We start from the raw sequence: 25784 nt of genomic DNA, 5'->3' as shown, positions 1-25784 counted from the left end.
TTTCCTTTCTTTTTTTTTGACATTTTAACATAACAGAATAAAAGCTTTTAATCGTCACTAAAAATATATCCGTAGCTTCAAATTTGCACATTGTTGATAAATTAGTTCTCATGAGGCCAACCCAAACAATCCAGGTTCGAATCTGTCATTTGGAATAATTATAACGCTTGCATGAAAATTATACTTAATCGTAAAGAGTATTGTGGGTTACAGTTTCATTACCGTTGGTTTAACAGAGAGGAATTTTTTTAGAGGTTTCATTTTCCTTAAACGCAGGTGCGCTGCATTAAGAGTTATTCTAATGAGCTGCTGATGGATCGTTTGGGATTCGTCATTAATAATGATCCGAAAATAATGCTGAAGCATGCATACACTATATTACTCGAAGGGTGAATGGCAGTAATAAACACCCGAGTTCTGTACCATGCTCCTTAACCACCTAACCGCCCTTCAGGAAAATTTGTCATAAAAAATACCATAGGATATTTCTATGGGGTTTTGCCTGTGGTAAAATTTTACCATGCATTTTTGCCATAAGCATTGGTATATCCTATGTAATTTTTTATATAGCAAATTTCTGCCATAAAATTATGGCATGCTATAGCCTTTGATTAAATTTTTCCATAGGCTATAGCAGCAATTCATGGATCTATGGAAGTTTATCATACAACTATGCGTCGGAAAATTTATACATAGATAATAATAAACAAAAGTCATTAAATTACAGGAAGACTTCGGGGATTTTCATTATGATTTTGCTACAAAAATAATTACAATAAGAGAAATTAAGGTGAGAGATTAAGTTATTTAATGTAAGAGAAAAGACGATAATTATGAGTAAGAAAGCAAAGAACTATTACCGGACAATACCAATAATTTAAATCTTTATGACAAAAATCAATTAGAAAACCATAAAGCCAATATCAACAATGAAAAAAAAATTAAATGGACTTTGGATTTGTAGGTTCTCTACTGTTCATTAATTCGAAATCAATTCTAATATCAAAGATTGAACGCAGTATCTTAAAAAGGCATAAAATCTAACATTTGATGCTAGGGAAATTCACACAAGATTATTGTAGCCACAAGAACTAATCGAGATCATTAAGTTGTTTGTAAAATAGACTAAGTTCAAAAATTTAGGAAGATATCGTCGAAACTAATAGGATATTTGATTAATTTCACGAAGTTTAAAAATCAATTTAGTCAGATATTCGAAAAAAAAAAACCTTAAAGTGACAGAGTACAAAAATTAAATACAATAAAAAATGTATGAATGTATATTAAATTTAATAACTTTCACAGAGTCGGGGATATTACATTACAATGAATTTAGTACCACTGAAACACGATTATGCGCCGTGCAAAATCCAAACACCCTGCAAACTAGTTGAAATTACGCAGCAACATATTTAAGTAAAAATCATGTCTACAATGAAAAGTTTGTCTTATCTTTCAAATCGAGACAAACTTTCTATTATCTACTATTTTTATCTGCGACTTAACTCGAACCTAAAAATGAAGCGACACTTTCCATTACACTGTTAAAAATATTATTTCAAAGTTTTGTAGCAACGTTGTTATAGTGTCAAGTTAAGCTATATTTTTAGTCAACTTCTTTACTGAAATATATTGTTTAGTAGTATGGATTAACATATTATGAATGAAATGTCAAGATTGGGAGGAATACAAACCTTAATTTAAACAATTTAGTGACGCTGCAACAATTTTAAACAATACTATGGTTAAAAAGTGTGAATATGATCTTTACAATAAGAATAAAAAAAAACATGGCTCAAGTTAGTATTTTTTTAAGGTTGCTGCCAAACTGAAAAATGCTATCATTCAAAGTATTTATTATTTATGCTAAGAAGTGACAATAAATGGACTTTCAATCAGTGTACGCTGACAGGCTGATCTGAGAAGTTTTCCTTTTTTATCTTATAACCATGGCGATGAACAGCAGACACAATTTTGAATTTATGACTATCAATATTCGACTCCGTAGCCATGTAATTTTGAACCTTACTCAAAAGATAAGGGGACTCCTGGATCAGGTATTTTATTTTATTTTATAACCGTCGTTGAACAGCCGATCTAATTTTATGGTTTTACGACTACTAATGTTCGACTCCGTATCCTTGCTATTTTGAACCCAATCCAGAAAACAAAGGAACTCCTGGATTGAGTATTGAGAGAAAATTGCCTTTGTGGCGGACTTTTTGATGGAGTTAACCCGCATTTGCGATACATGGAAAGGAAGACTACGAGAACCTCTCTCGGTTAGCCTGACAGCACGGGACTCTAACCCATAATACGTCTACCTCTGAGAATATTAACGTCAGTGATGAAGTCTGTATGAAATGGTAGCATAATCCGTGTCGGCCATCCATCAGCGGGATTCGAACTTGGTACATCTTATTTGGAGTCGCGATGGCACAGAGGGTAGGGTCAGGGAGGTTTCAGAGAATCATTGAAATTAGTTTAAAGAGAGAAAAAAAAACGAAGAGTAGAGGCTTATCTCAAAACTCAATTGTTTAGTTGGTTTTTGACCATGAAATGAAAGTGACCGCTGATAGAATAAAAATATCTTTTGGCTTTAGAACTTTTTTTTTGATTAGAAATTATTGAAGAAAGGCTCTGCTTTGAGTGATTGATCTCCAGAGTAAAATAACACTGTGGGTTGCTTTAGATAGTATTTTTTTCCACGGTTTCTGTAAGAAGTATCCTCTGCAGCCCCGGTTATTTTTATTTCTCGATGGGGGATTCGGGAACTTTTTCTTTTCACACCCAATGCCTCGTAAATCAACCGGCCGTGAACTTTTCCTGAATTATTAACTTATTTTTCTAGAAAAGGAGAACTTTGACAAAATGAAGAACACTTTTAATCCCTGACGACTTTTACTCGAGACGTCACAAGTTGTTCTACTCTCTCGTTTTATATTCTATTCTGGGAATTCCAGGAGCAGTTAAAATAGATGTTTCATTTATTACAGATAAATTTAAAAACAATTTTTAATGGGAGTTATAAATTGTTTAAATGTTAAAAAAAAAAGAGATGATCATTAGGTAGAGCAAATATTTAACAATGGAGGTTATAGTCTATTTATCCTCACAAGTAAAGGATATAAATATTCAACATTTGGGGTTATAGACTATTTTTACTACAAAAAAAGACTATATAAATGATTTAAGATTAAGGTTAGTCAACTGCTTATTACAAATAAATGAAAGAGATTTAAATTATGTGATAGTCTAATCTTAATTCAAACAAAAAGAGCAGTATAGTTAGTCTGAAGTTAAATTTATAGTTTATTTTTAAACGCAAATAAAAGTAAGAGATACAAATATTTAACAACTGAATTTATTGTCCATTTTTTCCCTGCAAACGAAAAAACTCAATATAAATGTTCAAGATTTAAGGTTATATTCCATTTTGACGAAGCGAATGAAAGACATAAAAATGATCCACGTTTGATATGTGAAAGTTTATTTTCCATTACAATTAAAATAAACAAAAGAACTGTTCAACGATTGAGGTCATGGTCTATTTTTAATTGCAAACAAAAGAAGGCTATAATAATATTATTAAGTCAAATACTAAGCATACATTAGGTTCATGAAGGTATATATATTTTTTCACTGCAAATGACATAAGACGAAAAAAAATTCAAAACTGAAGTTCGTATCAATTTTGCATGACGAACGAAATGTAGCAATCCAAAATTTTAACAACTGAAGTCATAATCCATCTTTCATTTTAAACAAAAATAAACTATATAAAGAATTTACAAATACCGCTGAAGTCTAATTTTCGTTGAAAACAAAGTGGGGAAATATAAATTTTCAACAATTGAAGTGAAAGTCTATTTTTTAATGAAAAAAAAAACAAACAAACAGGCAGTTCAACAATTAAGCTCCTAGCCTATTTTTCATTGCAAACAACAGTAGATGATAAAAAATATTCAACAATTGAAGCTATAGTTTAGTTTTTACTATAAACAAAATGAGGCGGTATAAATGTTCAACCATTAAATAATAGTTAATTTTTTCTTTAAAACAGGACGAATTAATGTAAATGTTATACAGATTAGGAAATAGTCCATTTTCTTTCATTGTAAGCAAAGCAAGATATCATAATTGTTCAACAATTGAAATTCTATTTCATTTTTCATGACAAAAAATGCAGCTATATAAATGCTCAACAATCGACGTTATAGTCTATTATTTATTAAAAATTAAAGCTTGGAGATATTCATATTTAACAATTGAGGCTATTGTTTATTTTTATTGATAGCAAAACTATGCAGTACAAATGCGTAATAGAGTTAGATGATCAGGCAATACGACAATCAAACCGCAGCAAATCATAAATATTATCTCTTTTTCATTAAAAAGTATGGCGTTACGAATGTTCAACTAAACAATAAGACCAGTAGTTTCCACCGTTTACACTGTGCTTAATGGTTACTGATTTCTTTTCATTACACTGTCAGAAATTTCTCTTTAAAAATGGTTAAATAGCAATTTATCTAATTGTTATTTTACCATATTCCACCGAAATAGTAAAAAAGCCATAAAAAGATGGTATTCAAAATGATAAGTTTGAGAAAAAAACTTTATTGATTGTTTTTAATACGGCTTAATAACTAGAATCGTATCCGTGCCAACTAGGCCCACCTTATGAAGCAATTTTGCTCAGTGTAACTGAGTACATAGAGCAGCTGAGAGGGTTAATTGATCAATTTTATGATCGGTTGAGCAGGGGTTCGAATCCCAATAGTGACACCATAATATTTTTTTCTATTCCTTCAATAAATGGAAAGTTTCCAGTGTCCTACACTCGTCAGTCGGTGACCCATTCATTGGAATATGAAACTATCATTCATACATAAATGGTGCAGTACCCACAGAGTTCCGATGTCCATTAAAGTTTTTTTTATGGCCTAGAAACTATGCTAGTTGTAAATGGTTACACAACCGTGTAGAGCCTGTGCTAAGGATTTCAAATTATTAGCCAGTAAATTAGCAAAACATCAAAAGTATACGCTAATTTTTGAAAGTCTTCGCTAAATGCAAATCCTAAAATTTTTTTATGATAGATTGTTATCCCATAGAAAACTATTTTACGGTATCTTGTTTCAGGCTTATATTATTTGGATCCAATTCGAATTGGTTATGCTACCGCATCTACCAAAAATTATTGTAATCGAATGAAAAATAATGATTTGTTTAGAAAAATTAATTTTTTATTTCTTTCCGGTGGAAAAAATCAATCGCCAATACTTTCGCCAAAACACAATTTTATTCGCCAAATTTAAGATTTTATCGTGTTTGTAGAGGCGGAGAATAGATCGCGGCCCTGAATTGTGAACGGTTTCACAACTGTAAAGGTAAAAAAAAAATGTTTGCAACCATAAACTTTATGGTTAATCGGAAAGACAAATTGCAGCCAGTTATTCTTCCGTCATTTCAAAATGAAAATTCTAACAGTGTACAAACAGCATAAGTTCAAAACTAATTACTTTACAACGATAAAGGTTAAATAAGAAAAAATGTTAAAAAAATTTCGGTGCTGTATTTATGATTTGTTAATAACAGTAGATTCTTTTACACGAGTATTTTTAAATTTTTAATGTATGCTTAAAAGCACATTTTTGTAATAATTCATAATTCCAGTATCAATACGAAAAACGATAAGAAGGAGAAATTCAAAATATTGGGGATTATTCTTTTCCTAGCGATAAGATTTCCCTACGTTTTCCCCATTTCTCTTTCCTTACTTATACCCTCAGGTGAGAAGGATATTTGAAATAATAGTCGCAACCGTAAAATAGTGTCAAAGGAAGACATTCAGTTTCGATCACAGCCGGCAGCCAATAGGTTTGCTGAATGTTCTAAGATTGCTCTTTATCATTCTTAATTACTGTTCGAAAACGGAACTTAATAAAATCTCCCTTTACTTCGCGTTCGTAATTTATAAAATACGATAGAGTTTTTTTTTTAATTTAAAAAAGTTTGCGTTGATTGTAGTTCATATTTAAGTTAAATTTCTTAACTTTTTTTCACAGGAAATGTTAAATACAATTTCAATATTTTTAATGAAACTTCTTTAATCGTTAAGTAATTTTTAATATTTTAATAATCTTTTTTTAGTTAAATTTTACTTGAATTTTTAAAAAAACAATTGCTAGTGCCATTTTAAAGTAATCATTAGGAAACTCTGCACAAAAAATTAAGCAACAGGCTTAAAATATTAATGTTTTATTTTTACATATTTCAACAGTATATACAAAGCGCAAAATAAGTAATTAAATTTTTTTAAAAATCGGACAATATGAATAAATTTTGATTTAAAATGATCGGATTTACCTGTACTAAAACTCAATCTGAATAGTTTAAATGGTTGAAAATGGTTAATTTGATTTTTCAGGTTAATTCGATTTTGCTCAAAATTTTTATTTTGCAATGTAAAATTACAAACTTTAAAATTATGTAAAAAATTGTATACCTTAAAATTCAAAATGTTTTCGACTATTATTAAAGAAAATAATTAAAATACTAAATATTAACAAAAATTTATTTTTGCGTAGAATTTTCTTTGGACAAACGAATTTTATATTTGTAAAAATTTCTTTTTCAATTCGCTTAAAAAGTAATCGAGATATAGCGAAATACGCAAAAATTAAATTCAACGTAATGAGGTCCAAAATTTGGATCTCTCTTCTGACCAAACTATGGGGACCATATTTCCCAGATTAGGGCTATTCCCTACATTTTGGGATTCAGAGATTCTCATCCGTCAAAAAAAAGGCATGTTTTTTCTGAGAAAGTGCGTTTTTGTGTCTAATTTCGTAACCTAAAATATTGTTAGCAATTATTAGTTAGCATGTTTGAGATCACTTCCTCGAGCCATTAAAATTTAAGAAACAATTGAACAATTAAAGACAATTGAATTGAAACATTAAGATCCGATAATTAGATCAAAAGTCATTCAGGGTACGATTTAGATGTTTTTTTTTTTTTTTTTTTTACCTCAAAACACTCTCGAAAAAGCTTTTGAAACAATTTTGAAGATTTTGTTGTCAATTTATTTTTATCTATTTTTATATTATTTTTTTATTTAAACGATTGAAAACTCATCACTCACCACAAAGTATAGCATGAGGCTTACAGAAGTAAGTAGAAAACAAAAACAAGAAAATTTACATTAAAAACAAAATTGCAAGACTTTCGATATTTTTGACTAGTTCTAATAAAACAGGAGGCCAACAAATAGAAAGACGCCTCAAAACAGTCCTTAATTTAATTCGTGTACTCGCATACAGATTGCAATGAAGAAGAATGTGCTCAGTATCTTCATCAGCATCGCCGCAAGCACAAATTCCACTGGTCTCCAGATGGAAACGAAATAAATATCTCTTAAAATTTCCATGGTTTGTTAAAATTTGGGTTAATTTAAAATCAGTTGCAAAGAATTTACATTGCAAACGGTGAAAAATAGATGGAAAGAACCTTTTCGTCCAAAGCGACCCAGATTTTTATTCATTTGAAGTAAAACATTTTACTCAGAAATATTTTACGCTTAAGTGTTTAACTTTTCAATGTATTAAATTCATTATTTTTATTATTATTATTATTATATTTTAATAATGAAACACACGCTACAGTTATAAGATCAATTACAAAGGAGAATATTGGTTCAATAAAACATTTAAAGATATCAAGTTCTTTTATAAGAAAGCTAAAAATTTTGTAAAATCTGGAGGAAGAAAACATTTTTTATCTAATCATATTTGCAAAATGATTTTATAAATAATTTTTCATATCGCTTATTGTGACATTTTACAAAAAACTGAATTATAAATTACACATAAAATATCAGAGCAAACAAAAAAATTATTTAGAATTTTATAGAAAGAATAATAAGCAAGACAAATCTTTACAACATTCTAATGGTAGAACATCAAAAATATTTTGCTACGTAGAAACAGAAACATCACTACAAATTACTTTGCTAGATAAGGTAATTATTCATTTTGTATAATATCGTTTAAGATAAAATTCAAATTTTTGGTTGACTTCAAAATATTTTAAAGTGAAAGGAAAAATGCTTAAATAATTTCTCAAATTAGAAAGAAAATCTAATTAAGATTTGTTTTAACTTCTCAAAGTTAATGAGTTTATAGTTAACTAAAAACAAAACGTCTCAAAAAATGACCTAACAGAATTACGTTATGTCAAGCATTTGAATTAAATATCAGATTTTGAAGCAGTAATATGTAATATGTATGGCTCTGTTTAAAAAATTCCACGTAATTAGTGATAATTACAAATTATGTCAAGAAATACGACGCATGTGAGTTTTTTTCTGACTAAAGCTATCTTTTTTTAGTGAATTTGGTTTCAAATGACTCAAATTGATGCCGTTACAAAAGAAAATGCTAATTAGTCAGAAAATAAACTGAATCACTTTGCTGTTATAGTGATTTTAAAAACATTTAAATTTAAGGCAATTCAACCTTTACGTAATAAAAAACAATTTAATTTTAATAATAATTTAGTTAATCAAAATAATTTAATTTTAATATTTTTGTTGGAATAACTCTTAGAGTCCTCTGCACTTTTTCTGGAACTTTTTAATTTCCATGATTTTTAAACTTTTATTGAAAACTAGGAGGCTTCGCCCCCTGCTCGCTCGCGCTCGCCAACCCCCGGAAATGCTTTCGCAGTTCATTTCGGATTGCTTCGCAATCCGATGCTCGCTTTGCTCGGTGAGAATTCTCCCGATTAGACATATGATGCTCACTACGTGCTCTTGCACGCCGAAGCCTATCAATTAAAGCGTATTAGCGTTTTAGATAATATAGATTAGCCATATGATGCTCACTACGTGCTCTTGCGCGCCGAAGCCTATCAATTAAAAATGAAAACTGTTGCCAACGTGAGAAAAGAAATATCATCGGTTTTATTGATACATAGGTATTAGCGTTTACGGACGTAACTCCCACAAATGTCAAAATTGCACAGTAGGCAATTAGGTTACAGGTTATAACAAATCACACAAAATATTTTTAAAAATAGTCTGTTAATATATATTCAGGAGATGACAAAGTTTTCGAAATCATTCAAGTTTTAAAGATTGTAACTCTTTAATAAATATGAAAACTTAAATTAGTTTGTTATAGACATAACGCTCTATGGTTTTAAATTATCGATTATCTCTTACAGAATGGTAAATAAATAAAAGAATACAAATGTAAATAAATAAAGGAATACAAGAGAAAATTACTTAAAAGGGAATAAATAGTCGTCATGATTTTATGAACATATTTGATAAGCAAAAAAGAATATTATTAAGAAATTTTTGAGTAAAAGAAATAATTTTTGTACACATCTTTTATAAAAGAAATAATTACATAAAGATTTATAAAGAAGCTTTTTGATCATGTTCGTGATTAAATACAAAATTAATTTTTACTTAAGAAATTTGCAATGTCGTTAGAATTTTTATTATTGGGAAAAATCAGAAAAATTAGGTTTTCCTTTCCTTTAGATCTGTGATAGGCTCAACTAGTACTATATTCACGTTCTATCACCATTGTTTAAAATGCTGTGCGATACAATCAGAAAAAATATCGACTTAAATCAAAAGTTATTCAGAGTGGTCCGTTTTTTTTGGCACACTTTACAAATTAGATTAGTCATTTGTCCAGTGTGTATTTTGTACTTTGTTTTGCTTTTACAGAATCGTAAAATTCTCACTAAAATCCAACTGATGATTCCATTCCTTATCTGATAACCGATTTTTTTATTCATGAAAGTTAAAATATTGCTCTATTTAATGCAGCAACGTTCAAGTAATAAAAAAATCAATAAGGTTAAAAAGGCCTCATGGTTTTAGAGAGTGTTAAATTAAATTTTGAACAGTTTCAAGTAGTAATATATATGCCATAAATATAACTAATTTTACAAATAATGAAATGAAAACTATTTTTCTTATCTTTATATGAAGTCAAAACGTGAAAATTTATTAAAAAATTTAGAACAAATAAATTAATAAATTTTTGCAGTCGGTGCTAAAAATAAAACAACATATTTCCTGTCATTTGAAAGCCTTTTTGTTTGCAGAATTTAGTCACTGGTCTGAAAGACCTGCAACTAAACTATACCGCTTTACTCCGTTGCAAATTAAGAAAAAACCATTGCGGTATAAGATTTAAGTAATCGTCCGTGACTGCGTATAATTCCGTTTTATTTCGTGATCAAATTATACACATATGCTTTCAAAACAATATAAAAGCTTTTAATGGTTAAACACGTCCGTGGGAAATTTATTTTGGAGTTATATTTTACGATATATGTCATAGAATTATTAAAAAAAAGTTATTGTTCCGTGGCCTTGCTGGAATCATAGATTTGGAGACATATTTCAATAAATAAGGGGAGTATTCGTTCTTGAAAAAGAAACAACATTGACGTTTACAACTATGACATTGCAAGATCATTGGATTTGATTCGATAACTAAAAATGCCACGTTTTATGCTGACACGTTCTTAACAAATCAAATGAGAGATAAAGAATTTTTACTTTCGTTTCACTGTAAAAGAAAATCGTCCGCAAGAAATAATATTTATTATTCTTTCACTAATTTCTGTAAATGCGAACAGAAAAACGAATATTTGTTACGATTTTTAGGTATCATTTTTATTAATTGATTATTCTTGTTAATAAGTGTTATTATTATTAATAAGGAGGCTCTACAACGCCCTTTCAAGAGTTGGCGACATTGATATAGTTCACGCTGGAAGCTTGGCATCCATTTGGCCATGCACTTAGATTCAAACAGGCTCTCCCCTTAGATAATGGTACTACAATTGATAATGGACTCTTAACTTGAAACAGAGTATAGTCGGTACACATTTTCACTGATCCATATATCCAACTTTCTTAGATTTTTAAATTAATAAAGTGAATTTATGAGAAAGATTATGCAGAATTTGTGTAATGTCTCAACTATGATGAAACTTAATATTTTGTATAAATACAAGAATACCGACTTAAACATAAAACCGGAAATCCAAAACCTAAAACTGCATACTATTCTTTTACATTGATTGCTGGGTTGGAGGACTATTGCCAATTATTTTATAGTCATTATGAGTTACATTTTAGTGGTCTTGGACAAACTGATTACCGATAATTTAGCGCACTGGCATCAAATAATGTAGTAATAATTAAAATGCAATTTCTTTTTGAAATATTATAAACTTTTTAGTGTAACATTTCTTCTGAAAATATTTACTTTATAAATATAATACATTCCAAATGACATGGGAAATTTAATTTAAATTTTAGGACAATTAAAAAGAGCTAAAATTTAGAAAAGTTATAATTTGTTCTCTCTCAAATATATTTATAACTATAACGAGTGTGATTTACAGTATTAATTGATTTTAATTCAGGGTTTTGATTTGTTACGCATGTAACAATGCAGATATGTTACGGCCGTAACACAAAATGTTTTACCTATAACACAATTTCGTCAAAAGTTACATGCTTGGAAAAAAAACTGTTGAAAGCATTTAAATTGTTACAAACAATGATAAAAACATCAGAAAAGATTTTCAAAAGTATTGTTTAATTTTGACAAAATATGAACTTTTTTTTTTAAATTTTTGTGACGGTCTTAACAAAACTTTTGCTAATTGAAAATTTAAAATTACCAAAATTACTTTTCTAACAGAATTTTTTTTGTACGCAATTGTAGTATAATGTTACCAAAAATAATCAAAACAGGCTAAGTGGTGAAAATAATTTATTAAATATTAAAATAGTGTATTTAAATAAGGCCTTAATTTCACATATTTCTTGAAAAAAAAAAGAAACCTGAGTTGAAAATGAAGGTATTTACTGAATGCTATATTCCGTTGCAAGTTGAGAAAAAAATATTGAGGAATAGAATTTATGTAATCATCAGCTACTGCATATAGTTCCGCTTTATTTCATTATATCAAATTATGCAAATATGTTTAAAAAACAATTTAAAAGCTTTTAAAAGTTAAACTCGCTGGGCAGAAAATTTAATTCGTGCTATCGTTTATGATCGTTATGATTTAAAACAATAGATTTACTTTTAATTCAAAAATTAACCAAAAATGTTTTTTTTAAAGTAGATCTGTTTTAATTTAAGCGCTCATTTCAAAGAAAAAAAAACACCTATAATATTTAAGCATTAGTAAACTTATTTTAATGCTGCAAAAAAATTTCAAAATTCAATTTCTTATGAAGGAATTTGTCTTTATTTTTGCCTTCTACAATTACATTTCATTATTATTTTTTAATATTAGAGGGCTCTTCTGGAGAAATATATCCATAATTTATTCTGACACCCTTAATTGTATATTTATTCCCTCTGTGATCATTTGTTATGACTAATGTCACTCTCTAAGATTTCAATTCCCATTCTGTGGCACTTTTCTTTTCTTCCTTTTCCATGCCATTAGGCACTTCTTCAACGAGGGTATTATTAAATTACTTTTTTTTTCTTTTTTCAATGAGACAAAACAATTTTTTACGACTAAGTCTTCACGAAAGATATTCCCAAGAAGTTCCTATAGAATCCATTTTTTAAAACATTCACCTGTTACTATATCTTTAGTAACCAGTTTTTCTATTGACAATTATTTTTACTGATTTATAAAAAGACCCTAAAATTTTTCTCCAGTAATATTGTTTCCTAGTATGATAATTACGACCATATTTTGCTAATAAAAATAATGTAGTTAATAATTATAATTGCTTTGTGAAACAATAACTACATCACTATAAGAAGATTAGTTTTAAAGTTTGCATAGATCAATATAATAATGAACATCACCTTTACTGAAATCTACAAGTGCTTAAAACATTTTTTACAGACAATTGTTTTCATTATTTTGTAAAAAATCTTTGTAATTTTTCGATAATATTGAAACTAAATTTTAGGCGTATTACCATAGTTTGTTAAATAATTTTATTTTATGCTATATAATTATAATTGGTTTACAAAATAACCACTGCGTCATTTTTAAGTTTGAAATTTGAATAACTTTATATAACAATAAAATCATTTATCAATGAATAATAAATAAAAGTCTTGACCGAACTTGTCAAGCACTCAAAATAATTTATCATTTGTAATGAACCCTTCTTAAAACTAAAATAACTTTTATACTATTCACATTTGAACTATTTGTTTTAATGCACAAAATGTTAAACATAAAACTGGTATTCGGAAAAATCTAGCCACTTTTCCATTTAAGACATATGCAAATTTAATAAAATTTACTTCAAAGATTAATTAAATGTTTTAAAAGTCAGGTCTTATAATATACTTATAAAGTTTTTTTTAAACATATATGCTTAAGCCAAAAAAAAAAATAATAATTAGCAGAATGTCTTAAATTACCTATCAATAATTTAAGTATACAGTAAGAATTTAATACTTGGATTTTGTTATATGATGGGGTAATTAACAGCTGAAATAAATCTAATTAAAAGCTAAAATAAATAGCTGTTTCAAGCATTAAGGGGGATTTTTTTACTTAATTGTTTTAGAAAGGTGTAGTTTTTTTTTAAATTTTAAATTTGGGAAGTTTGGATATTAAGTAAAATTAAAAACAAATTTTGACATTTGTCTTTTTCATTTATGAGACTACAGTATTTTAAGTGATAGTTACAACTGTTTTGGCCAATTAGTTTGGAAAAAAACAGACGATTTGCTTTAGAGTTTCATTGATAATAACAGCATTAGAGTTTCCTTCAATAGAACATTTAATAGATTAATTTAAATAAAAAATTTTTTTTAAAAATGAAACATAACATATTAAACACAACAGTTTGTTAAAGAATGCTTAAAAATTCTTATGAAGTGTGTAAATCAAGTCACAGAATAAAGAAATCAATGAAAGTTTTTGAATATTTACGAGAAATCGAAAACAGTTAATTTTTTTAAGAGTCTTTCATTAATGTTCTCCTCTGGACTCCGCACTTTTGGTTTGACCTTGAAGGAAACAAAAGCCAGTTTTATAGCAACTTCATCGTTTTATCAGTTATATAATTCATTGCTCCATTAAAAATAATAGAATTAATTGAAAATGATGTTTAAAATTACTTGTAATACAATTTATTAATTAAAACTAATATTTTTAGTCTTTTTTTTTAAAAACTTTTTTTTTCACTTTTTACTGTCAATTTATTATTGTTACTTTTGAACTGCATATTTATTTCAATTCGTGTGCCGTAACATCGGTTGAATTATATTATCTGCGTCATTCGTCTTACGGATGAAGGTGTGCGTAATTAAACGTGAAGATACATACGTACAGTGTGCAAAATAATAAACGGACCACTCTGAATAATTTTTGATCTAATGATCAGATCTTCACTTTCTATGACTCAATGAGTGCAGACGATATTTTAAGTTACGAAATCAAACACAAAAACATACTTTTTCTGAATAAACGTACATTTCTTTCGACAGATTTGGATTTTTGATCCCCAAATTATAGGGTGTAGCTGCAATCAGAGAATTATGGCCCCCATAGTTCGGCCAGGAGAGCGGTCCAAAGTTTGGACTCCTTATAGTTATTTTTTTTTTTTTGCTTATTTCGCCAGATCTCAAAAACTTTATAGTTTTATAATTGTCGAAATTTTATAATTGTGTGCAAAATTTTATAATCGATTGATTGTGTGCAAAATTTTATCTTGAAAATTTCATAATTGTGTGCAAAAAGTTTTCAATTTGCTTAAATACGGAAGAAAATGTAATTAACTTTAAGGGGTTTAAACTTTGAACCGCTCTCTTGATTAAACTACGGGGATAATTCTTCCTTGATTGGGGATCAGAAATCTGAATCCATCGAAAATGAAATATGTTTTTTATTCAAAGAAAATACGTTTTTGTGTCTGATTTCGTAACTTAAATATAGCATGTGCTAATTAATTAACATATTTCAGGTAACTCCATCGAATCATTAAGATTGAGTCTTAGAACGTGAAAATCCAATCATTAGATCAAAAATATATCAGGGTGGTCCATTTTTTATTTTGAGCACTGCACACCGAAACACGTTTAAATTTTAATAAATTTCAGTTATTATGATTTTTAAGCATCGTTTTTAGTTAATCTGAATTTTATCACAATGATTATCCTAGTTATTTTAATTATCAATAATAGTCTTAAAGTTAAGTCCCAGGCAGTTCAATTTACAGCATCTACTTAAGCTCGGAATTCGATTTTGGTCAGTACATGAGGTGAAAGTGAATAAGCTGTATCATGATTTTTGTTGAAATGAAAACCAAAATGAGCTGTTATAAACGCTGAGAATTGGGTATTTGCAGCTAATCGCATGATTGTGTCTAATAACATGGTTGTGCATGGCATGTTAGCGATGCAGATTGAAGGCTGGGGTTTAGTATCACCCTGAATCCATTTTTGGATCAGATTTAATTGTATTGCAAGTGAGGTCACGCTTGTGGGTCAAACTTGATTGACTGACCTACGCGTAATGTCGCAAGCATGGATCCAATTATCAGGGACAAATACTTCTTTATTGTAGAACTTAGTAATTTTATCATGAATTAGAAGTTTTATGGAAAATAATAACGTAACTTGTTTTACAAATGCATACATTCTTTAATAATATACATTTAATATATTGATATAAAAATATTTTTTTTCAAACTTAGTTCTTCCTTTTTTGTTTCACGTTTAAATAATTTCATGAAAACTACCAAAATAAATTATGCATTGTCAATTGGATATAAATCTAACTACAGATTTCAAAGATTATAAGTAGTTAAAAAAATCCCAACTCTTTGAACCCCTGGGATCCTTTAACGAAATTTTAGGATTCAACAAAACGACTTTTGGGAACCGCTGTTTTAGATGAAGGAACTGATTCAGGAAGAAATATCTTGTTTTCTAAAACTTCTAGATATTCTCTGAGGCTTTTTTTTACGTTACGAAGGAAGCAAGANTTTTCCAAAAATTTGAAGAGAAAAAAAATGTTAAACATCACAGAAATTATTTAGAAAAATTGCCAATATTTACTTCTCCGATAAGAAAAAGTTAAACATAATTGATTTTCTTTAAAAATAGAAACAAATTAACACATTTGTTCCATTTTAAAAAATATCAATTGAAAGAAAATAGTTTTTTAATTATTAAAATTGTATTATGGTTATCTAACACATAGTCTCTTACATTGACTGTGTCTTCTCCTCCGTGGATTTGTTATGTCCACGGAGGAGACAAAAACTAGTTCTTGAATTTTTCTAATTTTTAATTTTAAAGTTACAAAAGTGGGGCAGTTCTTTTTGTTAAATATACTATTTTTTCAATCTAAAATTCATCTATCAAAAACAAAATAATTTTCTCTTACCTTCTTTATGATGTCCACGGAGTATACGGTGAGAACTTTGCCAAACCCCAGTTGAACACAACAATTCAAAACTGAGACCAAAGAGAACAAAAACAACTGATATTTAAATAATAGAAAATGGAATGATTACCCCTGCCAGCAGCTGTCTTATAGGGATTTCGCACATGCTGCCCTTTATTGCATATTTACAGAACTATATTAACTGTCCACGGAGGGAGATATCATTTTTGATGGACAAAGTTTACTAGTCATTTATTTTATAAAGATAATTTTTTTTTAAAAATATATTAAATAAAAAGTTACTATAAACATTTAACTAGGTAAAACTACAAAAATCATTAAAATAACATTTAAATTGTTTAACAGGCATTAAAAATTATTCTGTGCCACAGACGTAGGGACGTCCACGGAGGGGATTTTGAAGTCATGTTTATTAAAAAATGAGAATGAAATATTAAATACATTTAGCAGAAATGCATATGATTTGTTAGTTAAGAACTTCACGAAAAATGATAATGAAAAATATTAAGAAATCTGTTGTATTTCCTAATATTTATTACTCAGGGACTTAAAAAATCACCTTTTCGTGAGAATCACCCAGTTGCAAAAATTTAATTCTATCTTATTCAAGCACATTAAATTTTCCTCAAAGATAAAATTTTACAAAACATGGAAAAAGTCATCTGTTTATTGAATTTAATAAGTTTTCGTTATGTAATATATCGAATAATTAACTATATAATGCTATAATTCAACTCAAAACTTTAACTTAATATTTTTAAAACTATTTATTCATTTTACTATCGATATAAATCTTAATTGAAGTATTTTATTTTCAATTCAAAAAGGAGATGAAGTAGTTATAAAAGATGAACAATAGTTTAGAAACGACTGAAAAGGCCATATTATATGGTCACGTAAACTGGTAAACCATATCTGATATTTTATGAACTTTGCGTACGTGGTAACGATGCAATAAACATTATCGTTTAACAAGAACAAAATATTTTAAAAAGGCTTTTTTGATTCGCGAAAATATTTCACGTTACTTTTTAAATCGAAATATCACGGAAGAAAAGCTAGACTGACATGAATAAATTATCAATATACTAGGGGAGTCCAACCGCTTCTATTAGCATCGTTTACCAACCCTCATAATTACTTCTCAATTACTTTTACTTCTTGATTAGAAACGGGTTGTTAAATCAAATATTATTCAATTTAAATATCTCAATATTTTTATTTCTTAAAAACAGATTTAATTTTCTGGTTCTACTTAGATAATGTTTAATTATTTCGCTGGGTCACCATCTTAATTTCAACCTCAAATTCTTACTTACGATCATTTTAGATTATTATAAAAACTTAAAGTCTTTCGTCAAAGAGATTGAGAAAAATTGCGAAAAGTTTAATTTTAATATAGTTTTACAAATTTAAATCTTTATTTAGAATGCACAATTTTAATTGCATATGTTGATTCGATGCGGTTTTACAAAAAATTTATTATGGGTGCAAATACAGTTTATTTAAAATGTAGATGCTATTTATTTACCGTTTTAATGTTTAGTGTTTTAATCAAATGTGTTTCGCTCAAAATGTTTTACAATAAATCAATATAGGATTATTTCGTAACATGATAAGGGAACACTGTTTTTAGTAGTACACTTTTAATTTTAAATAAAAACTAAATTCGAAAAGTAATATTAAGATGACAACTTAACAGTTGAATACCGTTAAATATGGGATACATGAATAAATTACAGGTTTATACAGTTAACAGTTTTTAGTAATTTTATGCTAATGAAATATACAAAGATGAATGAATCGTTATCCTTCGTTTCATATTTATTTCATGTGATTTCACATTCTTATGTGAATTACCGAGATCAACCAGGAAACAGTTTATTTTTTAATGTTATACCGAAAAATACAAAGCATAATTCATAATTTTCTTCTTCTCTTTGAACGTAAACATTGGTTACATCTTATTATATCTAATATTCTTTGATCCAATAATCAGTTGTATCACGATATGATGCCAAACTAAAAATAGTAACTAATTAGTACAGAAGATAATTTAACTTTAACGTAATTTAACTACTTTAAGCAACGTTAACAACTTTAAATCAGTCGTAAATCTCTCGCCTTTTAATAATTTCGAGTGTCTTGAAAATTTTCTTAAAATGTTTTGCTGCTATTTTGCTTATCAGTAGAATTAATTGCGCAAACTAAAACATTTTTGTAAACAGTCATAAGAACCCGTTTGTACAAAAGATAGTTTGAAATACCTATTCATTATTTTTTTTTTACATGTAATTAAGTATTAATCAAAAACAATATTTAAAGTATGAGGACTATAACTTTAATTTTATATTAAGTTACGAATTTTTAAATTGTAAAATCAAAGTTTGACAGAATTAAGTTGAATATTTCTTAAAAAAAAGTTTCAAGGACATTATCGATTTAAAACAGATATGGAATTTTTTAGTTATTCATAACTTCTTATTTAACTGTCCAGCTTAAAGTGCAAGATATTAATAATACGTGGCTTAATAGTAGGTAAAATATTTATACCTTTGAATCAAAGAAAATAGGTATTAAATTAAATAATAAGATTAATAAGTAATTTTTAAAAACATTTTTCATAAAAGTACCACTAGACAGAGCATTATAATTACGAAAAATTTTTTTCAATTAAACTCATAAAGGTTGGTATTTACGAAATAATTACTGTGAAAGAAATCAGAATGTAAAAAATATAATGTTTATAATGTTTTCGATAAGTTAAAAGTTGAAATCAATGTAACATCGACTGTAAAAGGTGATAAATTTACTGGAAGTTGATTATTGTTTTCTCTGCAAGAAGAGTATTGCGCAGGAAAAACAGTTTTTACAGATTTCTTAGTAAACTATCGTTTACGCTTGAATCACGTAACATGTTTTATTATTATTATTATTATTACTATCAATATTTTAAATCTTTTCCTTAAATTTTCCTTATTTATTGAGTAATTTTGTTGATATTATTTTAGATCTATGCAGAACAATTTTAAATCACTGACAACTAAAATAACAATTTAATTTTATTAAACAAATTTATTTTACCAATATTTCAGACGTATATTTTTTTTTCTAAATAAATTGCATAATATTTCTTGCTGTATATCTTTGCCACATTTAAAACAAATTGTTTTATTCCCGAAATAAAATTGACCAATATTTCAATCAGAAATATCATTTATTTATTAAATACGTAACATTATTTATAGCATAAAGGTTTTTTTTAAACAAATTAATTTAATTATGTTATTTTGGAAGAATATTATTTTTTGCTGCGAATGTTCGTCAGATTTGAATAACTAATGATTAATTTAAGTATTGTTTTTATTTTCTGGGGAAAATTAACTTGCTTATAAGCAAAGCTTAATCTTCCACTGTCATTTTTTAGCGTAAACGATATGAACTAAATGATGAAAGAATTCATTTCAATCAAATGGTCTGTAGACTATTTATAATTATGCGCAAGTTTTAAGTTAAAGGCGAATGTTAAATTGCATTCTATTGAAACATATATTCTCTGATAGCTATTATTTCCATAAATTAAGCTCAAAGTTTTTTTAAATATAACTTCACTTAATGCCTTAAAAGAAGTCCATTATTATTTAATAGAATCTAAAATCAGTTCGGTTTTAATGCAATTAAAGTTAGTATGATAGTTTATTCAAATTTATACTAAGATAACTCTACACAACATTTATTCCAAATTTTTAATAAAATTTTACTTGCCCAAAATTCTATCAAAACAATTTAGAAAAAACTCATTTAAACTAGTTAGTACACGGATTGTATACTAAACAATATCAAGTCAATTAAAATAGAATTTAAAAAAAATGGGAGTAATTGAACAATAATTATTTTTGCATTAAAAAGAACTTTGCTAATTTACTTTTAATGCCACATTCTTGCCCAAGAAATTTAATTCGAGTTTATGGTTCTTATGAGCTACATATTAAATTATAATTGTTATGAGATCGTAAATTGAAGCAACTAAATTTGTTGGAACAGAATAAAAAAAGAAACCAAAATTTTTTTCATATAAAAATTAGAGTATCCATTTTTTACATTTTGTAATAAAAAATTAAAGTAAATATTAAAATACTTAAAAAAAACATGTATAGACAAAGCGTGTGTTTTGTGGGTCTAAGTATTCGCTACGTAGACAGTAGTTACTTAATATAATTTTAATTTTCAGACTGAATATAAAATTAATGTAGTTTAATTAAAATTTTATTTGCTAAATATTTTTCAAATTACATGTTCTAGTTCTAATACTAAAAATTAGCATTCGTTAAAATATTTCGTGTAGTTAAAAATTGTCAGGGAAGTTTGGAGTTCAGGTCATTAATGTGAAATAGTAACTAAATAGTTTATAAACTGATAAAAGAACTGGCGTAAATGAGACATTATGAATAGGTAAAAAAGTGATTTGATACGAAATATTTAATAAAAATATTTATTAAAATTTTTTATGAAAATATTTAATTTTTTGATGCAAACTATATTTATTTGAGTAAAATGGAGGAATATGCACAATTATTTAGTTGTTGCATAATAGATTTGAATTAAAACAACTTTGCGTATCCAAACCCAAAACAAAAACAAAGTTAAGGAGAAACAATGTAATTGGTTTTGGATATTCGTGAAGTAATATGAGTACATATTTATAAAGCGTGAAGAATATACGGCCGTATTTCTATTAAATATGATTTCTAAAAAAAATTCCTGCATTCACACCGATAGAATGTTTTGAAAACACACTTCACTAAGCCTAAAATTCGAATGAGGGAAATATCGCCAGGAGTTCCGCAGTGAAGCACCCAAAACCTCACTCGCCTTTCATAAAAGTCCTGATTCGTTAACTGTAACGATCGATTTTTTTCCCTCCTCCCCAATTTGTATGTTCGAGAATGATGAAGCATGATAATGAATGTTTTCATGATGCATGAAAGTGATTGAGAAAGCAAACGATAATTATGGAATTTCGTTAGGCTTACCAGTTTGTCCCTTGCCCAGGGTCTTCTCTAGCCTGTAAGGACCGACGTATTGATAGTGATGTGAATCCGAGGACGACCTGTGAGAAGTCATGTCGATGTTTAAAGATTAATAATCCAAGGAAATCCACGGTCGCTAAGTTCCGAAGAAATCCACTTTTCGAGTATCCATGTTTAATCCGCTGAATACAGGGATTTTATGCACCACCGCTATGTCATATTCGAAAGTCCTGGCACTTCGCCGCGCTTAGACAGAAAATGTGGAGAGTAGGGTTACAGGAGATTTGACCCTAAAGATACCTTCCCTTCTTGGCGAGTGATTCTCCTGGAAAAGTAGTATTAAGGACATCGCCAAATCTAATTTATATTTTTCTCATCATATGTAGAGAGCTAATTACACTACGATAAAAATTACTTCAGTAATAGAGTATGAATTATCAATTTCTTTCTTTTGAGAATTTTTGAAATTTTTTTTCGAAGTTACCTAATATGTTCTTAATAATTATTTTGAATTCTTAATAATTCCGTAGAGTGTAATGAATTTCGCTATTAAATTCTTGCTTTTCTTTGTAGAATTTATTATCATTATAAACTCACGCAGTTAATTCAGTTTTTCTGTTAATTGTATTTTTTTTCTCATTTGTCCTTAAATTGTTAATTGTATTATTTTCTCATTTAATAAACAAACATTTTTCTTTTCCTTTTAGAGATAGTTCAGTAGAGGTTTAAATAAGAAAAAAGTCTTGTTTTCGTAGGTTCTTTTATTGTTTTCTTATGAAAAAGGAATGAGAAAATCGCAAAAAATGCTTCTATAATAATAAAAGAAAAAAATTGTCTGCTAATTTTATTGAAAATAATTAATTGTTGAAAAAAATTGTCTGCAGAACCACTTGAGCTGCAGATCTGAAATTCGGGTAGTGGATGTCGTTTGAGAGAAATTTTCGAAAAAGAAATTTTATAAATGGTTTAGAATTAGCCATTTATGAAAATTATACTCTAGAAAATCACGTTTTTTTTCCAATTTTTTTTTTATTATTATTTTTTTTTTACATTATTGATGTCTACTAGCATATAACTCTTATTAATAAAAAACATGTCACCAAACTATTTTTAAAATTATCCTAAACGACTTGTTTATTTTATCATTCTGCTTTTAAACCGTGCTTCAATAAAAAAGAGTAAAAAAATTTTCATACTATTATTGACACTGAAGATGCCTGATTAATTTTGGTAAGTGTTACTACTAACTGAAATAAAATAAGCTATGTACTAAAAAGCAAAATTATTGAAGAAATGATACTAATTTATTTAGGAGACTTTTGACAGATATTTTTGAACCACCTTGTTTCCATACATAGATATGTACATATAACACGAGAAAATAGTTCGATATAATTCTGTTTTAGACTTGAAAAGGTTTCTTGTTTACTTATATAACGAACAGAGTAAAGCAGCTTTTCTGATAACTACGTTTTTTATTGCGTTTTTCGCACTCTTTTTTTAATGAGGAAATATTTTTATTTTTTATTGAGAAATTATTAGCTAGTTTAGCTAATTTAAATTTAAAAAAATTTTTTTTGACGGGGTGTTTTCTTTTCTTGTTTATTTATTTACTTATTTTAAAAAAAGAAAAATTAAAAACGTGAAATAATCTTATAGAAATAGTGTTCTTATAGAGAAATTTTGACAAAAATTGTGTCGAGAAAATTTTTTATTTATGTAAAATATGAGAAAATGTTTCTATGGATTTTTTATTTGACATTTGACTGGTCATTTATAAAAAAAGTGAGAAAATGGCTCGATGAATTTTGTTTATTATTAGAAAGACATAAGAAAATGAAACATGCATCTTGTTTAAAGTAAGTAAATGTGGGAAAGCGATTTGATAAAATTTTTTCGCTTATTAAAATGAAAAAAAAAGGCTCTGTTGAATTTGTTTATTTAGGAAAAAATTTAATAGAATAATAGGTAGAAAAAAAACGAAAACTAGAATATAAAACAGGGAATATACATAAGAATAATTTAAAACAAATAAATGAATTTTTTTAAACCATCATTACCTGTTTAAAAAATAATATTTTAAGACTGATAACGCTTATCAATTTAGGCAAAATTAAATAATAATTTAGAACTTTTTATAGAAAATATTTGATTTGTGCTGTTTACATAATAATTCACAATTATATTTCAATTTGACCGATCTTAAATTTCATATAATTTCTTAAATATATAAACAATTTTCTGTTTTCTTTAAGTTATTACATTAAGTTCAATAATTATTTAGAAATACATTTTAGTTTTCATGATATTTTATAATTACCAACGCGGTCGAGATGACTTAGATTAACGAAGATCAGATACTGATGACCTCTTTTTACTTACATTTTTCAATTCATTTTAATAGTTTATGTTAATACAGCTGTTGCGAATTTATGTAAGAACGACGATGCTCTCCATCCCCTGTTGATTGTTGTGCAATCTTATATGGTTTGCTATGCGAACTATGCTCGCTACTAAGATAAACCCATTTGAAATTTTTTGTATGGTAAAACCTTAAGAATTTAAATCAATTATTAAAATGTTTTAAAAAATTCCTCTTAAAATTGAAATTTTTTACTCAATAATAAGTTATCGATTTAATTATTTTTTTAGTTGAAATAAATGAAATGCAATAGAATAACTTCCATTGCATGACAACATTTAGTATACTACCCAGAAGAATTTTTTTCTTTTGCCCTGAAGTGAGCAGCAAATGAATTACATTTTTCAGTAATGGAAAAATTAAACTCTTCTAAATCTGAACCGATTCTCAAGATAAACAAATCTAAACCGATTTCTTGTTCTTCAATAGAGCAATTTCATGCTCTTCTGATTTTAGTTAAATCATGTATGATGACAAGTTTTCTACGCGTTCTTTCAATTTACGTCTGTCATCAACACTTTCTTCTGCGTTATGAACAAACATTTTTTTATTAGACTGCATAATAGCACGGCTATTGCTCAATTTTCAGTACATAACTGTAAGAAACAACTTTTAAAAGAAAAACAAAACAAACGCAGATCATTTACTGTTTACTTTTATTAAAATTTACGCACACCGTTATTCTAAAAACTCAAAATCTATATCGTACACAAGAACTGCTGTTGCCAAAACATGGAATACTAAATACTGCTGTTGCCAAAACATGGAATACTAAATATGTAATAAGAATATAATTAATGTTCACGCTCACACTTTTACATAACAACAACAATGAGTAAAATTATCCCTATCGAACCTGCATAAAAATAATTAGAACATAATATAAAACACTTTGATATGAAGTATTCGCTTTTCACCTTTCAATTCTTTCCAACTTATGGCTCAATTTATTTTATCGTTTCGTTGTCACGCGAGAAAAGAATTCCTAGATAGCAATGTAATGTTTATTTCCACTCGGTAAAAATCTTTTTATGTAAAAAAAAGGTTTTATATGTAAACCTTCTAAACTTAAAGCTATTAAGGTTAGAAGGTTTACAAGATCTGTGACAATCTGCTCCATTCTACGTTCATCACCTAATCTAAAAATTTGAGAAACAACCTTCGATATAATAACCTCAAAACAAGGCTGTCTTATTGCTTTCAAGCTTGAAGCAATCCTTGAATAAAGCTTCTTTAAAGATTAAATGAAATATTTAAAGCAAACGCAGAGCAAAGGATCCCTAAAAAAGTTGTGAAAAATTTTAAAATTTATAAAAAAATTATTAAAGATTCAATTTAAGAATTTTAATCAATGCTTTAGATAAAATTATCTGAATCAAAAGTTTTTAAAAAAGGACGAATACTCATTTTTTGTCTCCACGTTTTCTTTTTTCGCATGTGTTTTTGTAGGACCTCAGAAAAAACAAGGTTTTATGATAGCTTGCTTGTTTTCCCTAGAATACAGTTTCCTACATACATTATTTTATTATTTCTTATAATTTTTGAGGAAAAAGTTGATATTTGCCATATTTTGTTTCCTTGGAAAAAGATTAACAACACAAAATTAAAAAAAAAAACGCTTACATTTGCTTATGTCTTTATCAAAGAAACATTATTTTTTAATAAAGCTTTACGAATCAGTTATTAAGATGAATAATTTGAAATTGCAATTTTTTTCTTTATTGAAAAAAGCTTTTTACCGCAAACCTTTTTGTGACAATAAAAAGAAAATACAGACGCAAGATTGTCGTAAGGTTACGTGCTATCTGGGTATTGAGTCAAAAATTTGCCATCAAGTGCTTTTATACTTTCAGACTTATGACAGCTCACACGCTTGATAGTTC

The 25784-nt window shown here is 27.6% G+C and overlaps 1 protein-coding gene across 2 annotated transcripts in view; it reads right to left on the bottom strand.

Annotated features, from left to right (window-relative positions):
• LOC107451732 (serine/threonine-protein kinase BRSK2-like) overlaps positions 1-21756 on the bottom strand; it is an 86186-nt gene extending 64430 nt beyond the window's left edge. Inside the window, exon 1 of one of the 2 annotated variants that reach the window (XM_071179018.1) lies at positions 21483-21756. In XM_071179018.1, the coding sequence (XP_071035119.1) occupies positions 21483-21573 (91 nt within the window). In that variant the 5' untranslated portion in view covers positions 21574-21756. The remainder of the gene's footprint in view (positions 1-21482) is intronic. The other variant, XM_071179019.1, reaches the window with a different exon arrangement.
• Positions 21757-25784: the final 4028 nt, after the last annotated feature.

Source organism: Parasteatoda tepidariorum, chromosome 3, assembly GCF_043381705.1.
Source record: "Parasteatoda tepidariorum isolate YZ-2023 chromosome 3, CAS_Ptep_4.0, whole genome shotgun sequence".
NCBI classification, from domain to species: domain Eukaryota; kingdom Metazoa; phylum Arthropoda; class Arachnida; order Araneae; family Theridiidae; genus Parasteatoda; species Parasteatoda tepidariorum.
The sequence above is the reverse complement of the archived record's forward strand: the minus strand, read 5'-3'. Positions and strand labels throughout refer to the sequence as shown.